At 40.7% G+C, this 17299-nt stretch overlaps 1 protein-coding gene across 4 annotated transcripts in view; it reads right to left on the bottom strand.

Annotated features, from left to right (window-relative positions):
- The window catches only part of dock1 (dedicator of cytokinesis 1), a 191077-nt gene that overhangs the window by 157529 nt on the left and 16249 nt on the right, over window positions 1–17299 (bottom strand). For all 4 annotated transcript variants that reach the window (XM_040039076.1, XM_040039077.1, XM_040039078.1 and 1 more), the window contains exons 2-11: window positions 11435–11518; window positions 11074–11114; window positions 10882–10937; window positions 9996–10092; window positions 7190–7338; window positions 6451–6586; window positions 4170–4327; window positions 3778–3859; window positions 3137–3272; window positions 1919–1991 (exon numbers count right to left, since the gene is read on the bottom strand). In XM_040039076.1, the coding sequence (XP_039895010.1) occupies window positions 1919–1991; window positions 3137–3272; window positions 3778–3859; window positions 4170–4327; window positions 6451–6586; window positions 7190–7338; window positions 9996–10092; window positions 10882–10937; window positions 11074–11114; window positions 11435–11518 (1012 nt within the window). The remainder of the gene's footprint in view (window positions 1–1918; window positions 1992–3136; window positions 3273–3777; window positions 3860–4169; window positions 4328–6450; window positions 6587–7189; window positions 7339–9995; window positions 10093–10881; window positions 10938–11073; window positions 11115–11434; window positions 11519–17299) is intronic.

Here is a 17299-nt window from a genome sequence, read left to right as displayed (position 1 = left end):
CACATGTGTGGCAGCTGTCACAGGAAAGTGTGTTGTGGGCAAAGATGGCGTCTGCTGTGTGGAGGCTTCTTAACAAGCAGAAGGAGATGAGCATGGAGAAGACGACTGTAGTGATGCACGGAGGAAGCAATAAAGAATCTCTGCCCCTCGCACTGTTTTCAGTGTCTCCCATCTTAAACCAAAATCAGCCCGAGCAAGGAAGATGAATAAGCAACAACAAACATTTGCACATTCAGACACTGAATTCACTCAAACATTGTACAAAAACCACCAAAAGACAGATTTTGACTTAAATTTGCATTTCTAAAATTATGTTATCTTTAACCTTCAAAATGTCAAAACTGAGTGGCCACTTGATTAGTTACACCACTGGTTGTTCATACAAATATCTAATCAGACAAACACATGGCAGGAACTTAGTGCATTTAACCATGTAGAAATGGCCGAGACGACCTCCTGAAATTCAATATGAGCATCAGAACAGGGAAGAAAGATGATTTAAGAGACTTTGAACATGGCACGGTTGTTGCTGCCAGATCTGATGAGTCTTAATTTCTGCTGCAACACCCAGAGGGCAGTGTCAGAATTTAGTGTAAACAGCACGAAAACATTGATCCATCTTGCCTTGTATCCAAGTTTCAAGTTCTTGGGACACTTTGGGCTCCTTAGTGCTAACTGAGCACCGCTAAAACACCACAGCCAAGTATTGTAGCTGATCATCTCCGTCCATTTATGACCACAGTGTACTCATCTTCTGATGGCTGTTCCAACAAGACAACGAGCCACGCCCCAAAGCTCAAATGACTTGAAAATAACAAGTTATTTGTACTTCTTGGCCTCCACGGTTACCAGATCTCAATCCAGTTGAGCACTTCTGGTATGTGGTGGAACAGAAGATTTGCATCATGGATGTGTAGCTGACAACGCTACAGAAACTGTAATGCTATCATGCAAATTTTGCGTTTTTCCAGCACCTTGATGAACCTATGCAACTAAGAATAAGGCAAAAGGGCTTCTAAACTGATACTGGGAAGGTATAACTAATAAAGTGGCCAGTCACTATATGAACTTCCTGGAGCCCAAGAGGATGCCTTTAAATTAGGGACTTGGCTGACTAACATCATTAATCTAAAACAGAGAATATCCATCAATTTCAGTATCTCACAATAGCTGTCATTTTTTTTTCCTGCCACTCAACTATCGTTTATTACTGAATTGACATGTCAGTACAGCTTGTTTGTTTTTTTACAACAACTCAATTGAGTCTTAAATCTAATGTCTGTAAGATTATTGCCAATTTAACATACCGGTATTTAAATTTCTGTTTGGCTGCCAGAAGCTAAATCACACCACTGTGTCACGTTCTCTAAACGGCTCCCTCGCTTCCTTGAAAACACATTATTAAGCTTCTGTTTCAAAACTTGCTCCGTTTTTGAATGGCAATTATTCACACTTGGACATAAATAACTCCTTGTAAAACCTCCTCTAATTTCCATGATTTATGCTCACAGATAAGCCCATTAAGTGAGGTGATCAGCAAGCTAAACTGCCTGAATGTGAGGCATTTCAATTATGCAGGAAATCACGTTAAGAAAAAAGGTTGCTCTGCCTCTTTACACTATCCTACAAAAATGGTAGCAGTTAATGAGATTGCCTTAATTGAGTCAGCGGGGAATAGGGGAGTGTTACAGTCTTAAAACCCCTTCTAATCTGGTGTCAAGGAGACAAAACTTGTAGAAAGAAAAACGACACTACCTTTTCGGATATACAGTGTATACCTAAAATAATGGATGAAATTTTAAGCCATAAAATGTATCAGTCTTGCTTCTTTTATTTATTTTTTGGCAAGTTTATCCAAAACTTAAAGGACCTCTATGTTAAATGTGATTTATTTTGTGCTTCAGCACAATGCACTTACGGCTGAAATGGGATAAAGTGCTGCTTATCCTCGTCGTCCATTTTGCCTGTTATGATGTCAGTGACATCCATTACTGTGGAAAAAGGAGAGAGGTGGGGGTTAAAACGTTCTCAAGGCCTGCAGAGTGTAGCGTGGCTATGAAAGAGATCCAGAAAACTGCATGGTGGGCCACATCAGGGGGTAAAAGCTGTCTCAGCCAATGTTGGGATTTTCTTTGATGAGCACTAATTAAGTCAGAGGCTGAGCTGTGAGGAGAAAATCTGAGTAGTGGTTACGATGTGCAAAAGCCTTTTGAAGCTTAAAACAAACAATGATTAAATATGAAATGAAGTTTCTTTAAATAGCTGTTACAGCGAAATGAACAGGAAGATCATAAGGTGACATAGCATATGGCTTTGAGTAGAGTTATCACAATATGTCAATAAGATACCACTGCAAGGATGCGAGTAGCCTCATGGTGTAATATTAAACAGAATTATGTTAGATGCTAGAATTATGAGTCAAGACGCATGATTTATTTATTCATTTTTTTCCAGTTTGCTTTGTTTGCGCGTTTGAATGCAGGCATTTGAGTCGGAAAAACCTGACAGCAGAGCTTGCCGACGAAACAGGAAATGCGTTCTCAAGTCTGTCTGTTGGACAGACCAGTTAGGTTGCAACTTAAGATAACACAAACATAAAAATGACACTGACGCCAAAGTTTACAGCAGGTCACCTTAGCTGTGCGAGAGTCAGCAAACCTTTATAATTGTGCCTAAAAAAAGAGCGAATCTCAAAAAGCTTTCCATCACGCTGTGTACAGCGGCAATAATGATGATGTCTAAAGATAGGCCATCATAAATCAGGCTGTCATTTACCTTCCCCTCAAGTGGCACTGGAAAAAGAAAAAGACACCGAGAGAGGGGCGTAATTTTCTCTGTTGGATAACTGTGGGCAAAATGGCAATCTAATTAGTTTACGATACGCCTGGCAGCTTGCCAACAGGCAATAAATCAAAACTTTCCCCCCCCTTTCATTTAGCTGGAAACCTCTCAATTTTACCCAAATATATTTACTCAGCCACGCAAGGCACAATACTTACTTTTACCACAATGCAAAACAAGAACTGGTACACATTATGATATTCAAGCAAAGCCGGGGCTCTATACAGAGCAGCTTATTTCATGCAGATCTTTAGAACAATAGATTATCATGAAGTCTCCGTGCTGTCTTCTGTACCTGCCACCCCAAAGGGTCTTCTCAGACCTGACGTCAGCTTCTTGGTGTTGTTGTCTCGTAGCTCCATCCGTCCAACTCTTACAATCTGACACACAAAGCTGATCTTTTCTCTCTTCAGATCTTCGCTACCCAAGTCCTGAAGAGGTGTAAAGGAGGAAAAAAAAGTTATAACAAAGCGCCTTAGGAGTCACTACAAATCCCGGACTGTTTCGATCAGATTGTACAACATAGGGATGAAAATCTTTTAGAAAACACAATTGGATTTAAAGCCCCATCTGACAGCAGCCTTTATCTGATCGATTAATAGCACTTTCTGCGGTGAAAATGAGTTTACGTAAAAGCCAAACATTTTACCGCAAATTGCTTCAGCAACATATGTGATTGTGTCCACAGATTCATTTTTCCAAACCTTGGAAAGTCCTCCCAGTGGGCTCACACTGACCCTTCTGCCCTTGGGCGTCCATCAGATAGAGGTCTTAGTGAATACATACAGAAAGCTGGGCTCTTTCTGAGAGAGCTTAACAAATACAGGCTCTGCAAACAGGCTCCCACGTGCTTCGTAACATGGCTGAATAAACAGTGAACTACAGGCGAGTGTGCGCACACTATAATCACATGCATTTACACATCCAAACACTCACTGTGAAGACTGCCCGCAGATTATGAAGCTGGTCGATGTCTTTTACTAGGCCACAGCTTGACCATTTTACCAAGTAGTTTTCACTGTAAGGGAGAGACGTCAGGGGGGAGGAGCATGACGTTCACAGGTGAAACAAAAACAATACAGTGAATTCAGACACCGAGATTAACAGCATTAACATCAGTTTCCTTCAGAGCTACAGAACCTTGAATGTTAATCCAGACATTAGTCTGCTTGACTAATGCTGGAGGCATATGTAACACTCCTCAGCTGAGCAGCTCAACACAATAATTTGCTGTCACAATCCTGAAACAACAGCAAATCCCTGGGCAGCAGGACTCACATAGCATGTGTGCGTATATGGTGAGAGCGTGAATGAATGAAAGGGTTTACCTGATGAACTTGGACTCCACTGGGTCGTAAAGCGACATGAGCACCTCTGCATCTTCGCCAATCTTACACACCACATTCTTCAGAGTCACAAAGAGGGCGAAAGCTGGCGTGGAAGCGAACTTTGCTTGCCTCGTCAGATCAATATTCTGCTTCTGAGACTGAGAAACAGAGAAACGGAGAAACAGAGGGGAATCAGCAGTATCACACGTTGTTCATGCGCAGCAGTGTATTGAGAGAGAAACAGTGCTGATGCCAGCTGTACATTGGATTAAGACTAGCCACTGTGGTTGGTTTGTTTTGTTTTTTTACACACACAAAAAAAAATCTAACAAGTTAAAAAGCTCCTAATATCTTTCACATTGAATAAAAAGGCCTTTACATTTACTTGATCTCCAGGACTGCATATACAGTAAAAGAACCTATTCCCTAGCGTCCTTCAAAAATATGCTGCGGTCACGTCATTAATATTCATCGTGTTGACCTGGACACTTTCTTATTGGCCATCCATATGCATTAAAGACCTCCAAAGGAAAGGTCACGTACGATGAGACCACATAACTGCAGGGCACTTAGTGGCTGGCACTCCCTACATACTGCAAACTGACATTCAGGTGTGGCACACCACTGATAAGCCAAGTAAAATAGATTGGGAATCTGGCACGGCTCCTGACTTTCTAAAGAAATCAAGCATTTTAGTGTACCAGGATTGGCTCAATTTGTCCTACTTTTAATCCAAAGTTGTTCAAATGCCAAAACCCCATCGCAGATTGAATCAAAGTGGTTTAGGTCATCTTTTTGGAAAACGAAACAGTAAAACAATCTGTATGGATGTGCATCAGTACAGATGGGTTAAAAAGAGGCAGTGACGGTGTTATCATACCAATGGCTGATGTGTTTAACATGTTAACCCCTTTAGTTTAGCATTTTATCATGCTATCAAAACACACACGCACACTTTAGCAATAAACACAAATCACAGGGAATGTCGCTGTAATTTGTCATTAACTGAGGTACTGGATACAGTGAAACATCCGCTTCAGGTGAACAGTCTATAGCAGCGGATTTTCACAGACCGGCCTTTAAGGTGTCGCGGATAAATACAACAAAATAAAATTATATGACCAAGACACAAACTGTGGTATTTTATAATTATAATAATAATCACAAATTCACTGTGCAATTGTGTAACTTTATTAGCAGCGTCCTCCTGAACATTGAGAGTAACAATCCTCCTCTCTGCTCCTTATTGCTCTCTAGTCGCTATGGTAACGCGGAAATATTCCTTTCAAAATAAGACACACAACTTCAACACGGGGAAAAAACCCAGGGGAACAGTGTTAACGATAATAACCCTAAAAACCATAAATTTCATACCCAAGCGTCAACTCTCGCGGCCCAGTACCGAACGACTCACGCCTGGGGGTTGGGGACCGCTGGTCTAAGGCACAGAAAAACTACTGGTAACTGAATCAGTAAAGATTATCTAGTAGTTGAGACTGGACCAAAGGGGTGTACCATGGAAGCTAAAGTCACATCACCACTAATCTTAGCCATTTCGTGGCTAAAATTACAGATATTATTTTGGATGAAGAATGGCAGATATTATTGCACAAGACCAGCTCATCATCTTTTACAGTGACATAAAAAAAGTAAGTAATAAAAAGAAAGATTGAAACAGCTGTGCCCAAACTGCACAGAAAACCAAACAACTTTTGTCAGATGTCCTTACTGTGGAAATCTGTGATTACCCTTCTTGTTTTTATTTCTTTTTTAATGCAAACACTATAATCGTGCTTGATTGACCAGCTGAGATTCGATGACGCAGAAGGAACAAGATCATGATGTGATCTGTGTTCATTCACACTGTGCGCTAATGGGCATTTGCTAAGCTTTAATATAGTATCTGGATAATAGAGCTGTCCCAAATACCATATTCTGGGCCTTGGAGGTTCAGTAGTGCTGAACAAGAACAATAATAATCATTAGGGGGTGCTAAATGAGACTTAACTAGAGATACTGGTGCTGTGCTTTGATTTCTGCTGATACCAGAAGCGGGACAGCTAAACTACATACCAACAAAAGTGTTTATTTTTTTTTCAAACTCCCTGGATTTGTTATATTTGCTAGCCACTTAAAAAATAGCTGCTGCTGGTTTATGAAAAGTCACAAAGTTGGCAACAGTAAATTTCAGAATCGAAAAACTTGCAAATCAAATGTCTTTCCAACAAGCAAATAACAGTAATATATTCAGTTTTTCTCTCTACTGAGTTTGTCTGTTTACCTTCTCCTCTTGGATCCGGTCCTCAATTTGTTTGGAAGCTGCCTCGTGTGCCCTGAACAGGCTGATGGTGCTGGTGAGCTCTGGGTCCAGTATGTTCCCATCTTTGTCTCTGACCACCAGATCAAGATCCAGGTACCTTGCATAAATAGAGGGTAGAGTTAACAAGCGCTCAGACCCACCAAGACAGTGTGCATTTGTCAGAAAGGAAACAACACATTTTATTTATAAACATGTACTCCTGTCACCTTATTTCCTGCCCAAATTCTACCTCATATTCATAACCTCGGCTCCACTGTTTTCTTGCTAAACCTATCTTTCTGCTATGCAGGGGAGCCAGAAAAAACAACAGTATATGTCTACATATACTCAGTGCTGCATTTCATCAGCTGATCACTACTTGCTTCTGAGGGAAAATTCATTTCTCTACCTGGCCAAAGGTTCAAAATTTCATCACAGGAGCAGAAAAGAGCTTCACGATTTTCATTTCCAACTGATTTTCTAGGCCCACTGCAGATAGTGCAAGAGCTGTCATTTCATGATGGAATACAGTGCAGTTTGCTGAAGCTAAACCCCATCAGTTTGTTCTCAAGCTAAGTGATGACCTGTCATTTTCTATTGACTGACACTGCTGACCTCTTCCAACAAGACTTGTTTTTTCCGGATAGATTTGAGGATAAAGGGATATAAGCCATAGGGAGAGAAGGAAAAATATAAAACACTCTCACAGCTGAAGACTCACTTGTTGCCATAGTCTATCTTGGAGGTGACTTTCTGTTTGAGCTCACTCAGCTCGTCCTGTGGGAGGGTGCCGGACAGAATCTGTGAACGCCATTCGATGAGGTCGTAGATCATGTCACGGACACAGTTGAACATCTCACGCTTGTCTCCCTGTTAGGCAGAACAACAATGTACAGCTTAGACACATTAGGAAAAGCTAAGAAAAAAAGTTTGAACTCTAGTAGAAACTTGCACCTCAGTTTTTGGCTATAATGTGGTGATAAGCACCAGCCAGGGCAGGGAAGATGATGACTTAATAAAAACCTTTTTTGTGTATCCGCAATGTTTGTTGAAAGTGTGTCTCTACACTTTTGATATACTTATTTTAGTTTAAATGTAACTTTTATTTATTAAAGAAGTCATGTAAAGACTGTATATATAAGATGGATGTAGCTTCCAGGCATAAAAAGTGAAGCAAATGTAATGACCACTAGAGGGCGACTCCCATGGTTGTAAAACAGGGGTGTCCAAACTCCGGTCCATTTTTAATTGGCCCGCAAATAATTTTATAAATAGAATAGAATATGGCCCGCACTTCAACTTTTGCTTAAGTGTATTGCACTTCTTAGTTTTAACACCAGGGGGAGCTACTGTTGATCAAGGCAGTTGCTCCACCAAAAAGGACAATCACAGAAGAAATGTACCCCAAGTTACTAAACATGGCAGAACCAAAGAAGCGAAAGGTAGAAAGTGAATGCAGAAAATTTCAGACACGGTGGGAGAGTGAATATTTCTTCAAAGAATTCAAGGGGAAGTGTGTCTGTTTGATCTGCACTGAAACTGTGGCAGTTATGAAAGAGTATAATGTACGACGTCATTATGAAACCAAACATCAGGCCTATGCATCCTACACTGGTGCTGAGCGAGAGGAGAAATTAAAGCACAGGGTAGCTCTCCTGCGGGGTCAGCAACAGTATTTTTTTTGTGCTCGAAAGGTCCAAGAAAAGGCTACAATAGCCAGCTATGAGGTCGCCCAATTCATCGCAAGACATAGCAAGGCTTTTTCAGATGGAGACCTCATAAAACACGGCCTCGTTAAAGTCACCGAAATAATGTGCCCGGAAAAAGTGCAGGACTTCAACAACGTCAGCATGTCCAGAAATCCAGTTGTGCGACGCATTGAAGACTCGTCAGCCAACATTAAACTGCAACTGTCTGATAAAGCTGTGCTTTTGATTTTTACACCATCGCATGCGATGAGAGCACCGATGCCACAGACGCCGCACAGCTGCTATTTTTTTGCGGGGGGTGGACGAGAGCACGAGCGCTTTAGGTGACTATCCTGCTTTTGCGCACCACTTTCTTATATGCGCTTTTCTTGTTAACACACAGAGTACACACCGCTGCGCACGCACACGTAGTCAGTTGATCTCATCTGATGCAGATTTGCTCCTTGATCAAGTGATATTTGTCCGGATTTTTGGCACGAGTGGCGATCAGCACCGCGGCTGGATGGCCCGATTTACATACCCAGCGCTTAATGTTGACAACGGTTTCAAACAAACATTAATAGGTGTGTTGCTAAGCCTAATAACTTAAATAACAAACTTGAAATTTACCCGTCCCATTTTCCCCTTTATTGTTTTTTCTCTGTGCTGTAAATCTTCCATCTAAGAAGAAATCTGAGGCTGCTGTTCTGAGAATGAGCTACCAAAGCTTTTTCTGAATAAATCAATAAAGATCCATTTATGGAAAGCTGTGATGAAGGCAGTTTCGTCTTTAATTATATTCAACAATATAACATATTCGACCACTTTTAAGTGATTTTTCTAACTTTAATACACTAAAGTTAAGGTTATATACCTAATTTCTAGTAAGTGGCCCAGCCCCTCCTATATTTTTATGTATGTGGCCCTCAGTGAAAAAAGTTTGGACACCCCTGTTGTAAAACAACACCGATTTTATAGAAGTCTGTGGAAGGATAGCCCTGCCCTGTCTATCGCCCTAGTAAACAGTTTCAAGATTAGTTTATGGACTGAATCGGTTTAGATTCATGTTGAATATACAACATCACTTCACCCTATAAGTTATAGCCCTCACTCGTGCCTAGGAACACGATAACATTTAATGTTTCGCCATGTGATAAGTTGCTAGCATCTGAGCACTCAGCATCCCTCAATTTTTCAGTTAAATGCACACTTCAGTCGTCATGTCCAGTTTTAAAACAGCAAGATTAAGCCCTAGTCGCACCGGCCCAGAACTGCTGAATGTTCCCCTGGCAACCACACAAAGTTCTTGTGACCTACGGCGACTGCTAAATGACGAAATTCTAAGTGCAATTTGCTAGGGGGTTGGTGTTGGGGAAATACACTTTTTTTTTTCTTAGTAGGGGTCACCTACTGGTCTCTAGGTCTGTGTGGCTGGGGATTTATTGGTACCAAGCAAACTGCTGTGTTTATGGCTTCATAACAGGGCTTTGCTAACCAATAGGTGACGGCACGGTGGCTCCATTTTTCTTTTATAGTCTTATACTTTTATGTTTTTCTCTTACCCATTTTCTTTTATTTCTATAGATACGAGTGAGTCCAGGTAAGCTGGTTACAAGCAAAAATCTGTTAAAGCCACTGAGTCAGCATAAAATAATAGATTTTTTGTATTTTACAGGAAATCCTCCAAATAGTATTTACCAATAAACATGAAAATATGACAAAAAACAATTGGTGAAATAGAAATAAACACAAAAAAGGGCAAATATACCATAAAATAATGCACATTATCATTTTATTAATGTGTGTGTGTTTCCACTGGAGGAGCAAAGGTTGGCTTACCACATATAAGTCCCTCCATATTGTAGCCCACTCCCGCAGTGTTGTGGTAACCTCTTGAACCAAGGGCAGCTCAGTGGGAATGACTGTCTCCTTTTGCCTGCAGTGACAAAGAATGATTTTATTTATTTATTTTTTTTACAGCGATTGTGTCCCGTCTGCCCTTTCCTCTCCACATTAAGGCCAGGATTATACTCCCTTACACACAAAGAGAGCTGCAGATAGCATGGACAAGTAGGTATTCTTGTTATATTACTCCATTCTGCTCGGAGTTCTCTTGGAAGTTCTCTCTCTCAGTTAGCTGTATTGTAGCAGCTGTAATAGGTGGATAAATCCACACGGTCACGTCATCACTTGGACCCAAGTAGACCATTAAATAGTCAAGGACGCACAAAGTATAACATGGGTATAAGATTCATGAACGGACAAGTTGTGTGAGAAGAAGAGAGTTTTCAGCGTCGAGCGTAATCATCACATACATGTTCCTTATACTATATCAGTAAAATCCAACTATTAAAAAATATCAGTGCCTAAAGATTCTCAATTTAATTCAAAGATTCTGAAGTTTGGGTTTCATCTTTGTGTTGTGCTGGTGAAATCAAAGAAGACAGACCAAAACAAAAACAGCGCCGCAAGTTGCGCCAAAGCGAACACACATGTCACATCACATCAAGCGCAGACCTTTCCACTGAAACAACCTCCGAGGGTGTCTACAAACAACTTGCACTTTATCTAGTCCCTAATTTTCTCAGCAGATCTATCAACTAAAAAACTTGTTATATACTTGCTTCCTGTTTGATCTCTGGTGCCGTCTTTAACACTGTTTGTTGCTCCTGATAAATATAATATAATAAAGAAGCATTCAGAAATTTGACTTAGCAGTACTGACCCGCTGCCCTCGACCGTGGCCTCTTTCAGGTGTATGTAGCAAGCGGGAAATATGCCCTGGAAGAGAAAGAGATCGAAAAGAGACGTAAGTGTAAAAGCCGAAAGAGCATTTGAAGAACTGAAAAACTGAAGTTGTAAAGTTCAAATGTGTAAGTAGCAAATTTAAGTGTTTAAAATGTAGTTTTTTGCTCACCTTTTTGGATTTTCTCCTCAGCCTATAGCCTCTGTACCAGTCTAATAAGGAGAACAGTTACAAACCATGTTACACAAGGAGAAAAAAAAACCCTCCTAAAACAAATCACAGTTTGCTCCACTAAACATTCTTTTGTTTAAATAAAGGATGACACTAAAGAAGGAAATAACAGTTCTTCCACGATGCAAAACATCAGACCAACTCATGGGTCTGGGATTACTATCGCCTGCCTTTACAGCAACTAAATATCATTATCACACAATTGATTCTTAGAAATGTACAAAAACTTGACAGAAAAGCCGATGTCCAATGTTGTCGTGTCAGCTCCGATTAAACGTGGCATCAGTAAGCCTGTTCTCACCTTCATATGTCTCAAGTATGTGCACTGTGTCTCCGATCTGCAGTGACAGCTCCTCCTCTCCCCGGGCATCGTAGTTATAGATTGCTGGAGAAGGATGAGAGAAGACAATATAAGAGGAGGAGATATTACAGCAGGAGGAAAAAGGCAATAAAGTGTTTGGCTCCCTTGTGGCGCTAATTGTGTGCCACTGCAATGTGTAGTAGAGGCATCACACATATACTGGATGTCCACCCACACAGTCTAACACAGTGATGCTTAGGCCTGGCACCTTCAACGCTGTAATATCAACACATTTTTTTCCCACCTACTGAAAACAAACCAATAAATATGGATAATGCCAAAACAAAAATGATGACAGTAACTTTATGGTGTTCCTGATATATATATATATTTTTAAACTGCTCTCAAACAACAAGAAAATGATTTATATGTTAAGAAAAATATACAGTGCTCTCAGAATTGTCTGAAAAATGACAAACATAACCTGTCAAATCATATGAATTTATAACAGAAAAAGTTGTGTTGGGTTCTACCGGTTATTATTCAGTTATGTGTAATGATTAATAAAGTAACCACCAAAGTTTGAAATGATTTGTATGATGCAACTTTAAAGAAAAAAATGTTAAAAGACCAAGAGAACGAATGTGGACATTTTAACACGCAGATCAAAAAGCAAATCACAGATCCTTTGAAATTTCCAACAAATCTATTGAAGTCTCCAATGCTTCCAAGAAAACAGAAAACATATGTTGTAGGGCAACAAAATAACATCAGCTTGGCAAAAGTAAATCTTCCTATCTAATGTCTATTTTATACCCAATTAGGACATTAAGACTATCTAAGTCAACATAGCACAGCTAACTCTAAAGCACATCCAGCACACACACACACACACACACACACACACACACACACACACACACACACACACACACACACACACACACACACACACACACACACACACACCTCCATCAACATGTCAAGGTCAAATTATAAAGACAATAAAATCCTGACTGTTGACACTTGTTCTCTCATTCAGTGAGCAGTAAACAATATGTCACTGTCAAACAGCCAAGCCCAGCACCTGTCTGTCTAAGAGTGCACAATTGCCCCCCCCCACACACACACACACACACTGCATAAAAAGTAAACTGACAGGGGCTGTGGAGACACATGTTTGTGTGCATCTATAGGCACGTGTGCATGTCCTGCTGAGAGCAGGCACACCGAGGTGCTTCAACAAAGGTTTCCAGAGGTGAGTGACTGCTTAATTAAAATAGACCCTCGCTGCAGGCACTGGAGCCTTCCCAGCATGCCGATGGTGAAGCAAGTGAATCAACCATTTCCTTTCTCAATTACCTGCCATCTGAAGAGTTCACTGTACTTCATTAAACTATCACACAGCATTTTAGCTCTTTTTTATGTTGAAAAACAGTCAGTTAGCAATTTAAATACTTCTGGAAAGTCCAGGTCATTTTCAGTTAACAATTAATGATAACTGTGATATTATTGGGATTTTTAATTCTGTATAAGGTAAAAGCATTAAAGAACACAATTAGTGATTTATGCCAGATCATAGTTACAAAGCAGCTTTGATTATGCAAAGTTCAAATTAGCAGTATAATGTGTGTCAGCTAGAATATAAGTCGGAACATTTTATAACAATCCCCTTTGTCCTGTCCTATTCTGTCACATGTTTTGCCTACCTGCTGGATCTGTGACACCTTTCAAAGCTGGATCTCCACCTGCTTTGGAAGGTACTCTAACCCCACTGTCTTGGACCGAAGCTGGCTGGAGATGCGTATCCGCTTTATTGCCACTCAAACCAGCTTCTCACTTAATTGTCAGGATGTGATATTCGTTACTGAGGCTGGTGATTATATTATTCAGCTATTTATTTGTCACAAAGCACATGGCAAATAAAATATCTGCAGAGAAGCAATGAATACTCTAAACGTGTGAAAAACACTGAGGTAATGTGGCAGAGAAAATGACAAATTCAGACGTTCAGCATGTGCAAGCAGCCTTAATCGTTACAGTGCATGCAGTAAAGAACCTCACTGCATCTGGAGGGCATAAAAACGCATGTGTACCCATTTGATTCAGGCCTGTGTGTATGTGCATGTACACGTGTATATCCACGGTGCATTTTGCGCATCCCAGAACAATCCAACGAGTCCACTGAATCTACCAGAACATGACCCATGGGCTGACAATGGAGCAACAAAGGCCCTAGGAAATGAATTCAATGGTACCACACTGAGATACAAAAGGCACCAAGAGGCCTAGAAAGCAACAAAACATCAAAAAGGGAGGTGGGATTAATCTGTGTCGAGGCATCACAGAGTAGCCCAGTCACTCCGCATGCACTGCGCGCTCAATTAAACTATCATTAAGAGTAGCTGGAAACGTCCGTAAAGCCATCAACTGCTGCATATGTATGTTTGTTTAAAACTAGGCGAGAGGGCCAGCTGATTCAGCACGAGCAGCAGGTGATCCGAGGGAGAAACAAGACACGAACCGCTCCAATAAAAAGATAAAGCATGACATTTTATCAGTAAATGAGAACTCTATAATCAGTGCCAATGAGACAAGTTTAATAGAGTTTAGAGAGTTGGCAAAATCGTCACTGGGCAAGAGGTACAATTGTAAAATGAACACAAACAACACCCTGGGAAGATGCTGACTGAATGACGACCATCAAACTCTGACATGAGAGAAGATGGTGCAATTGAGCAGAGAAACTAAAATGCTTCTTGTCACGTGAGGATTGGGGGGGGGGGGGGGGGGGCGGCTAAATGACAGCTCTGATTACTCATAAACCTGTATTTGCATACTCGAGTAATCTGATGTCAATTAGGAAGCAGTGAGGGAGAGAAAATCCATCAGAGGAAGAAGACGAAGAGGATGGGGAAGTGGACCGTATTCTCCCTAGAGTGTGGCATGCAAATGATTTTCTGGAAACGGGATAAACAGTAGCATCATTTGGATGGGGCTCATTACCATACATAACGTTGTGCATAAGGCTGTGCAAACTCGGAGAACGTTATCATCATAGGAAACAAGTGAGGAATCAGATTACAGAACTCTCCACTTAGCCAGCAGTCTACGCCCTCTACACAATTATAAGCAGCATCATCTAAAATTTGGACTGATTGCAATTCTACACTTTGGACTCACTAATAACTGGCACTAATCCACGCGAAGCACAACATACCATTACACTCAAACGATAACACAGTATGCTGAGGAAGGAGGGGTTTGAAAGGAGAGGGGAAAGGAAGTGCACGGAAAAGTGGGAAGAGACTGAGCCTCTTGATGTTTTGAGTAAAATCCCCATGGGCTGTAAGCCCACAGAGAGAGACAGCCAGGAAGTCCCAGACAACAGAGAAAGACAAGTGTGGAGCATAAGGCAGCTCTCAGCACTGGAAGGGCTTGGATTATACAGCACTGGAGTCAATGTGCAACTTCAGAATAAAAAGGCACCCAGGAACTTATCCAATTTGTGTAACATAATTAGGGTTAAACTGCCATTAGTTTGTGTAAAAGAAAATGAAAACTACAACAGTAGTTTTTCATACTTAAACACAACCAAACAGGAAACAGTAAGTGCAAAAGGAAATAAATCACAGCCTTCGGGTTCCATTGTAGTAAGTTTCAGCTTCATAACATCCAGATTCGATAAACCAATTACTAAACAACTAGCAGACTTTAGTTATCATGTTACTCTCTCTCAACAATCAACTGTTAACTTCAAGGCAAGTCCCTTCCTGTCCCTTTTTTAGCATGAGAAGCCAAATAATTAGCAAAGAATGTGAAGCAAATCGTTCCAGCGAGTCGTTTTGAGTGGCAACAATGACAAACTAGGCAGGGCTCCATACTTCATTGTTTGAAACCCACTGGAACCTACTAGTGGTTGTACTTCCTTTCTTCTTGAAAGTTTGTGTTCTCTGACAAAAGAATGCGACCTCTGTCATGTTCAAAGTGGACCTATTATTGACATTTCTAGCTCTGTATTTTTTATTTTTGAACTTTGCTCGAGTAGCTTTACGCAATTGACAGTTAAAATAATAAGTTCAGCTCTCTTTATGGCGCCACACCTTTAAGTCATCTTCCTTTTGACTGTGTACCTCTCACTAAAAGAAGGTGTTAGTGCTGCTACTGTCCAGTGACAGGAATAACAGTGGCACATTTGCATTCATACATACATCAACAATTTAGAATCAGCAAAAACCTAACGTGCTCATCTCTCGAATGCAGGAAGCTGCCAGAACACCTGGAGAAACCTAACCCAGGCCCAGAATGGCAGGCACAAATCTCTTTACTCTATGTTTACAGCAATCACCCCAGCACCAGTGATAACATCTATCTATTAAAAAGACTTTCTATAAATACATTCAACTTGTAGAACCTGTCAGTAACTGGGAGCATGACCACTAACACTATACTGGTTTTTTTTGGTTTTGTTTTTTTAAATATGAACTGAAAAGGGTTGCGCTAATTGCGCAAAATTTCAAATGTCAATACAAATAAAAAATGTGGACTGTGAGAAAACAATAATATACACTGAAATTGAGCATGACAATCGGGATGAATAAAGAGCACTTTAATAAGCACACAGTGGGCTAAGAATAACCTTTTCCAGGCAGCAGGACTGAATAGAGGATGATTATTATACTCCTGCCGCACTACAGGTCTCCAAGGCAAGACGGAGGAGTCAGCAGAGAGGGGTTTTACATGCAGGTAAACACACGCCGTCTCTGAAGGATATATATATATATATATATGAGACCATTCCAGACTAACTGAAGTGGTCTGAATGTAAAATGACACAGCTCTTACTAGCTAAAAGCATCAGACTACATGACTACATTATACATCTGACCTTATAAAGCTGATGCAACTCAAGTTTCTGTGAAGCATCACCTCAGTGCACACAATGAGACATACCAGACCTCAAATAATAATATTCAGCATCAAACGCAGCCAAATTTAAAAAGAAAAATCGTCATTCATTTGCATAAACATCAACATGTCTTATTGGTGGTGTAATAGTAATAGTTTAAAGCAAGATTTCAAATACTAGAAACTAGAAACTGGTTCAGTGTCCAACATCTTGCATACAAATTGTTTCTGTGAACACATCTTCAGAACACGGGATGTCCTGGAGGACATGGCAGGAGCCGAAAACAAGCATGCCTTCAGATCAAGCTTGTGTAGTCATTAGTATGGGCGAGTATGATCCGAGCGAGGTGCTGTTGCAGGTGTTTGCTGTGTTTTCCCGACGAGCCCAGTTGGTGGCGAGATGCAGTCGGCTGGAGCGAGCACTGCTGCAGCAGAGATCACAGGTATTCTTCGGGGACCTGCCATGTGCTATTAAGGTAACGGGGAGAGCACCAGTCTGGGGGAAGGGGCCGAGGACCAGGCCTTTGTACTGCATTTCTGGAACACCTGTGGACTTCTGCGGCAGCTCCTCCGTCTGATTTCACCAAGGCTGACAATAATACACACTAAAGGAAGCGGTTGTTCTAAGTAGTGACTTAGAGCATACAAATGAGTCTCAATCTAGTACCAAATGTGCAAATAACTCTAAATAACAAAAGTAAAAAAGGCTCAAAAGGCAGTTTTCGTGTGAACAGAATAGCATTTAAGTTTTCATTACATTTTAGCCAGAAGAATTTATTATTTATACGCTCGAGCATTTCCATTTCCATCTTCACAGCACGTTGCCTTGACTGTTTTGTTTTTTGAAACCTGCTTCATTTACATCGGTTTACTAGTTTCCCAATCTTTGACTTTTCTTGGCAAGTTACTGCCACTTTTAAAATTAGAGAAAAATGAAAAGTCAGTGGGAGGAATTTG

Source organism: Simochromis diagramma, unplaced genomic scaffold (assembly GCF_900408965.1).
Source record: "Simochromis diagramma unplaced genomic scaffold, fSimDia1.1 OVJJ01000402.1, whole genome shotgun sequence".
NCBI classification, from domain to species: domain Eukaryota; kingdom Metazoa; phylum Chordata; class Actinopteri; order Cichliformes; family Cichlidae; genus Simochromis; species Simochromis diagramma.
Note: the sequence above shows the minus strand (reverse complement) of the source record. Positions and strands in the feature narration are given on the sequence as shown.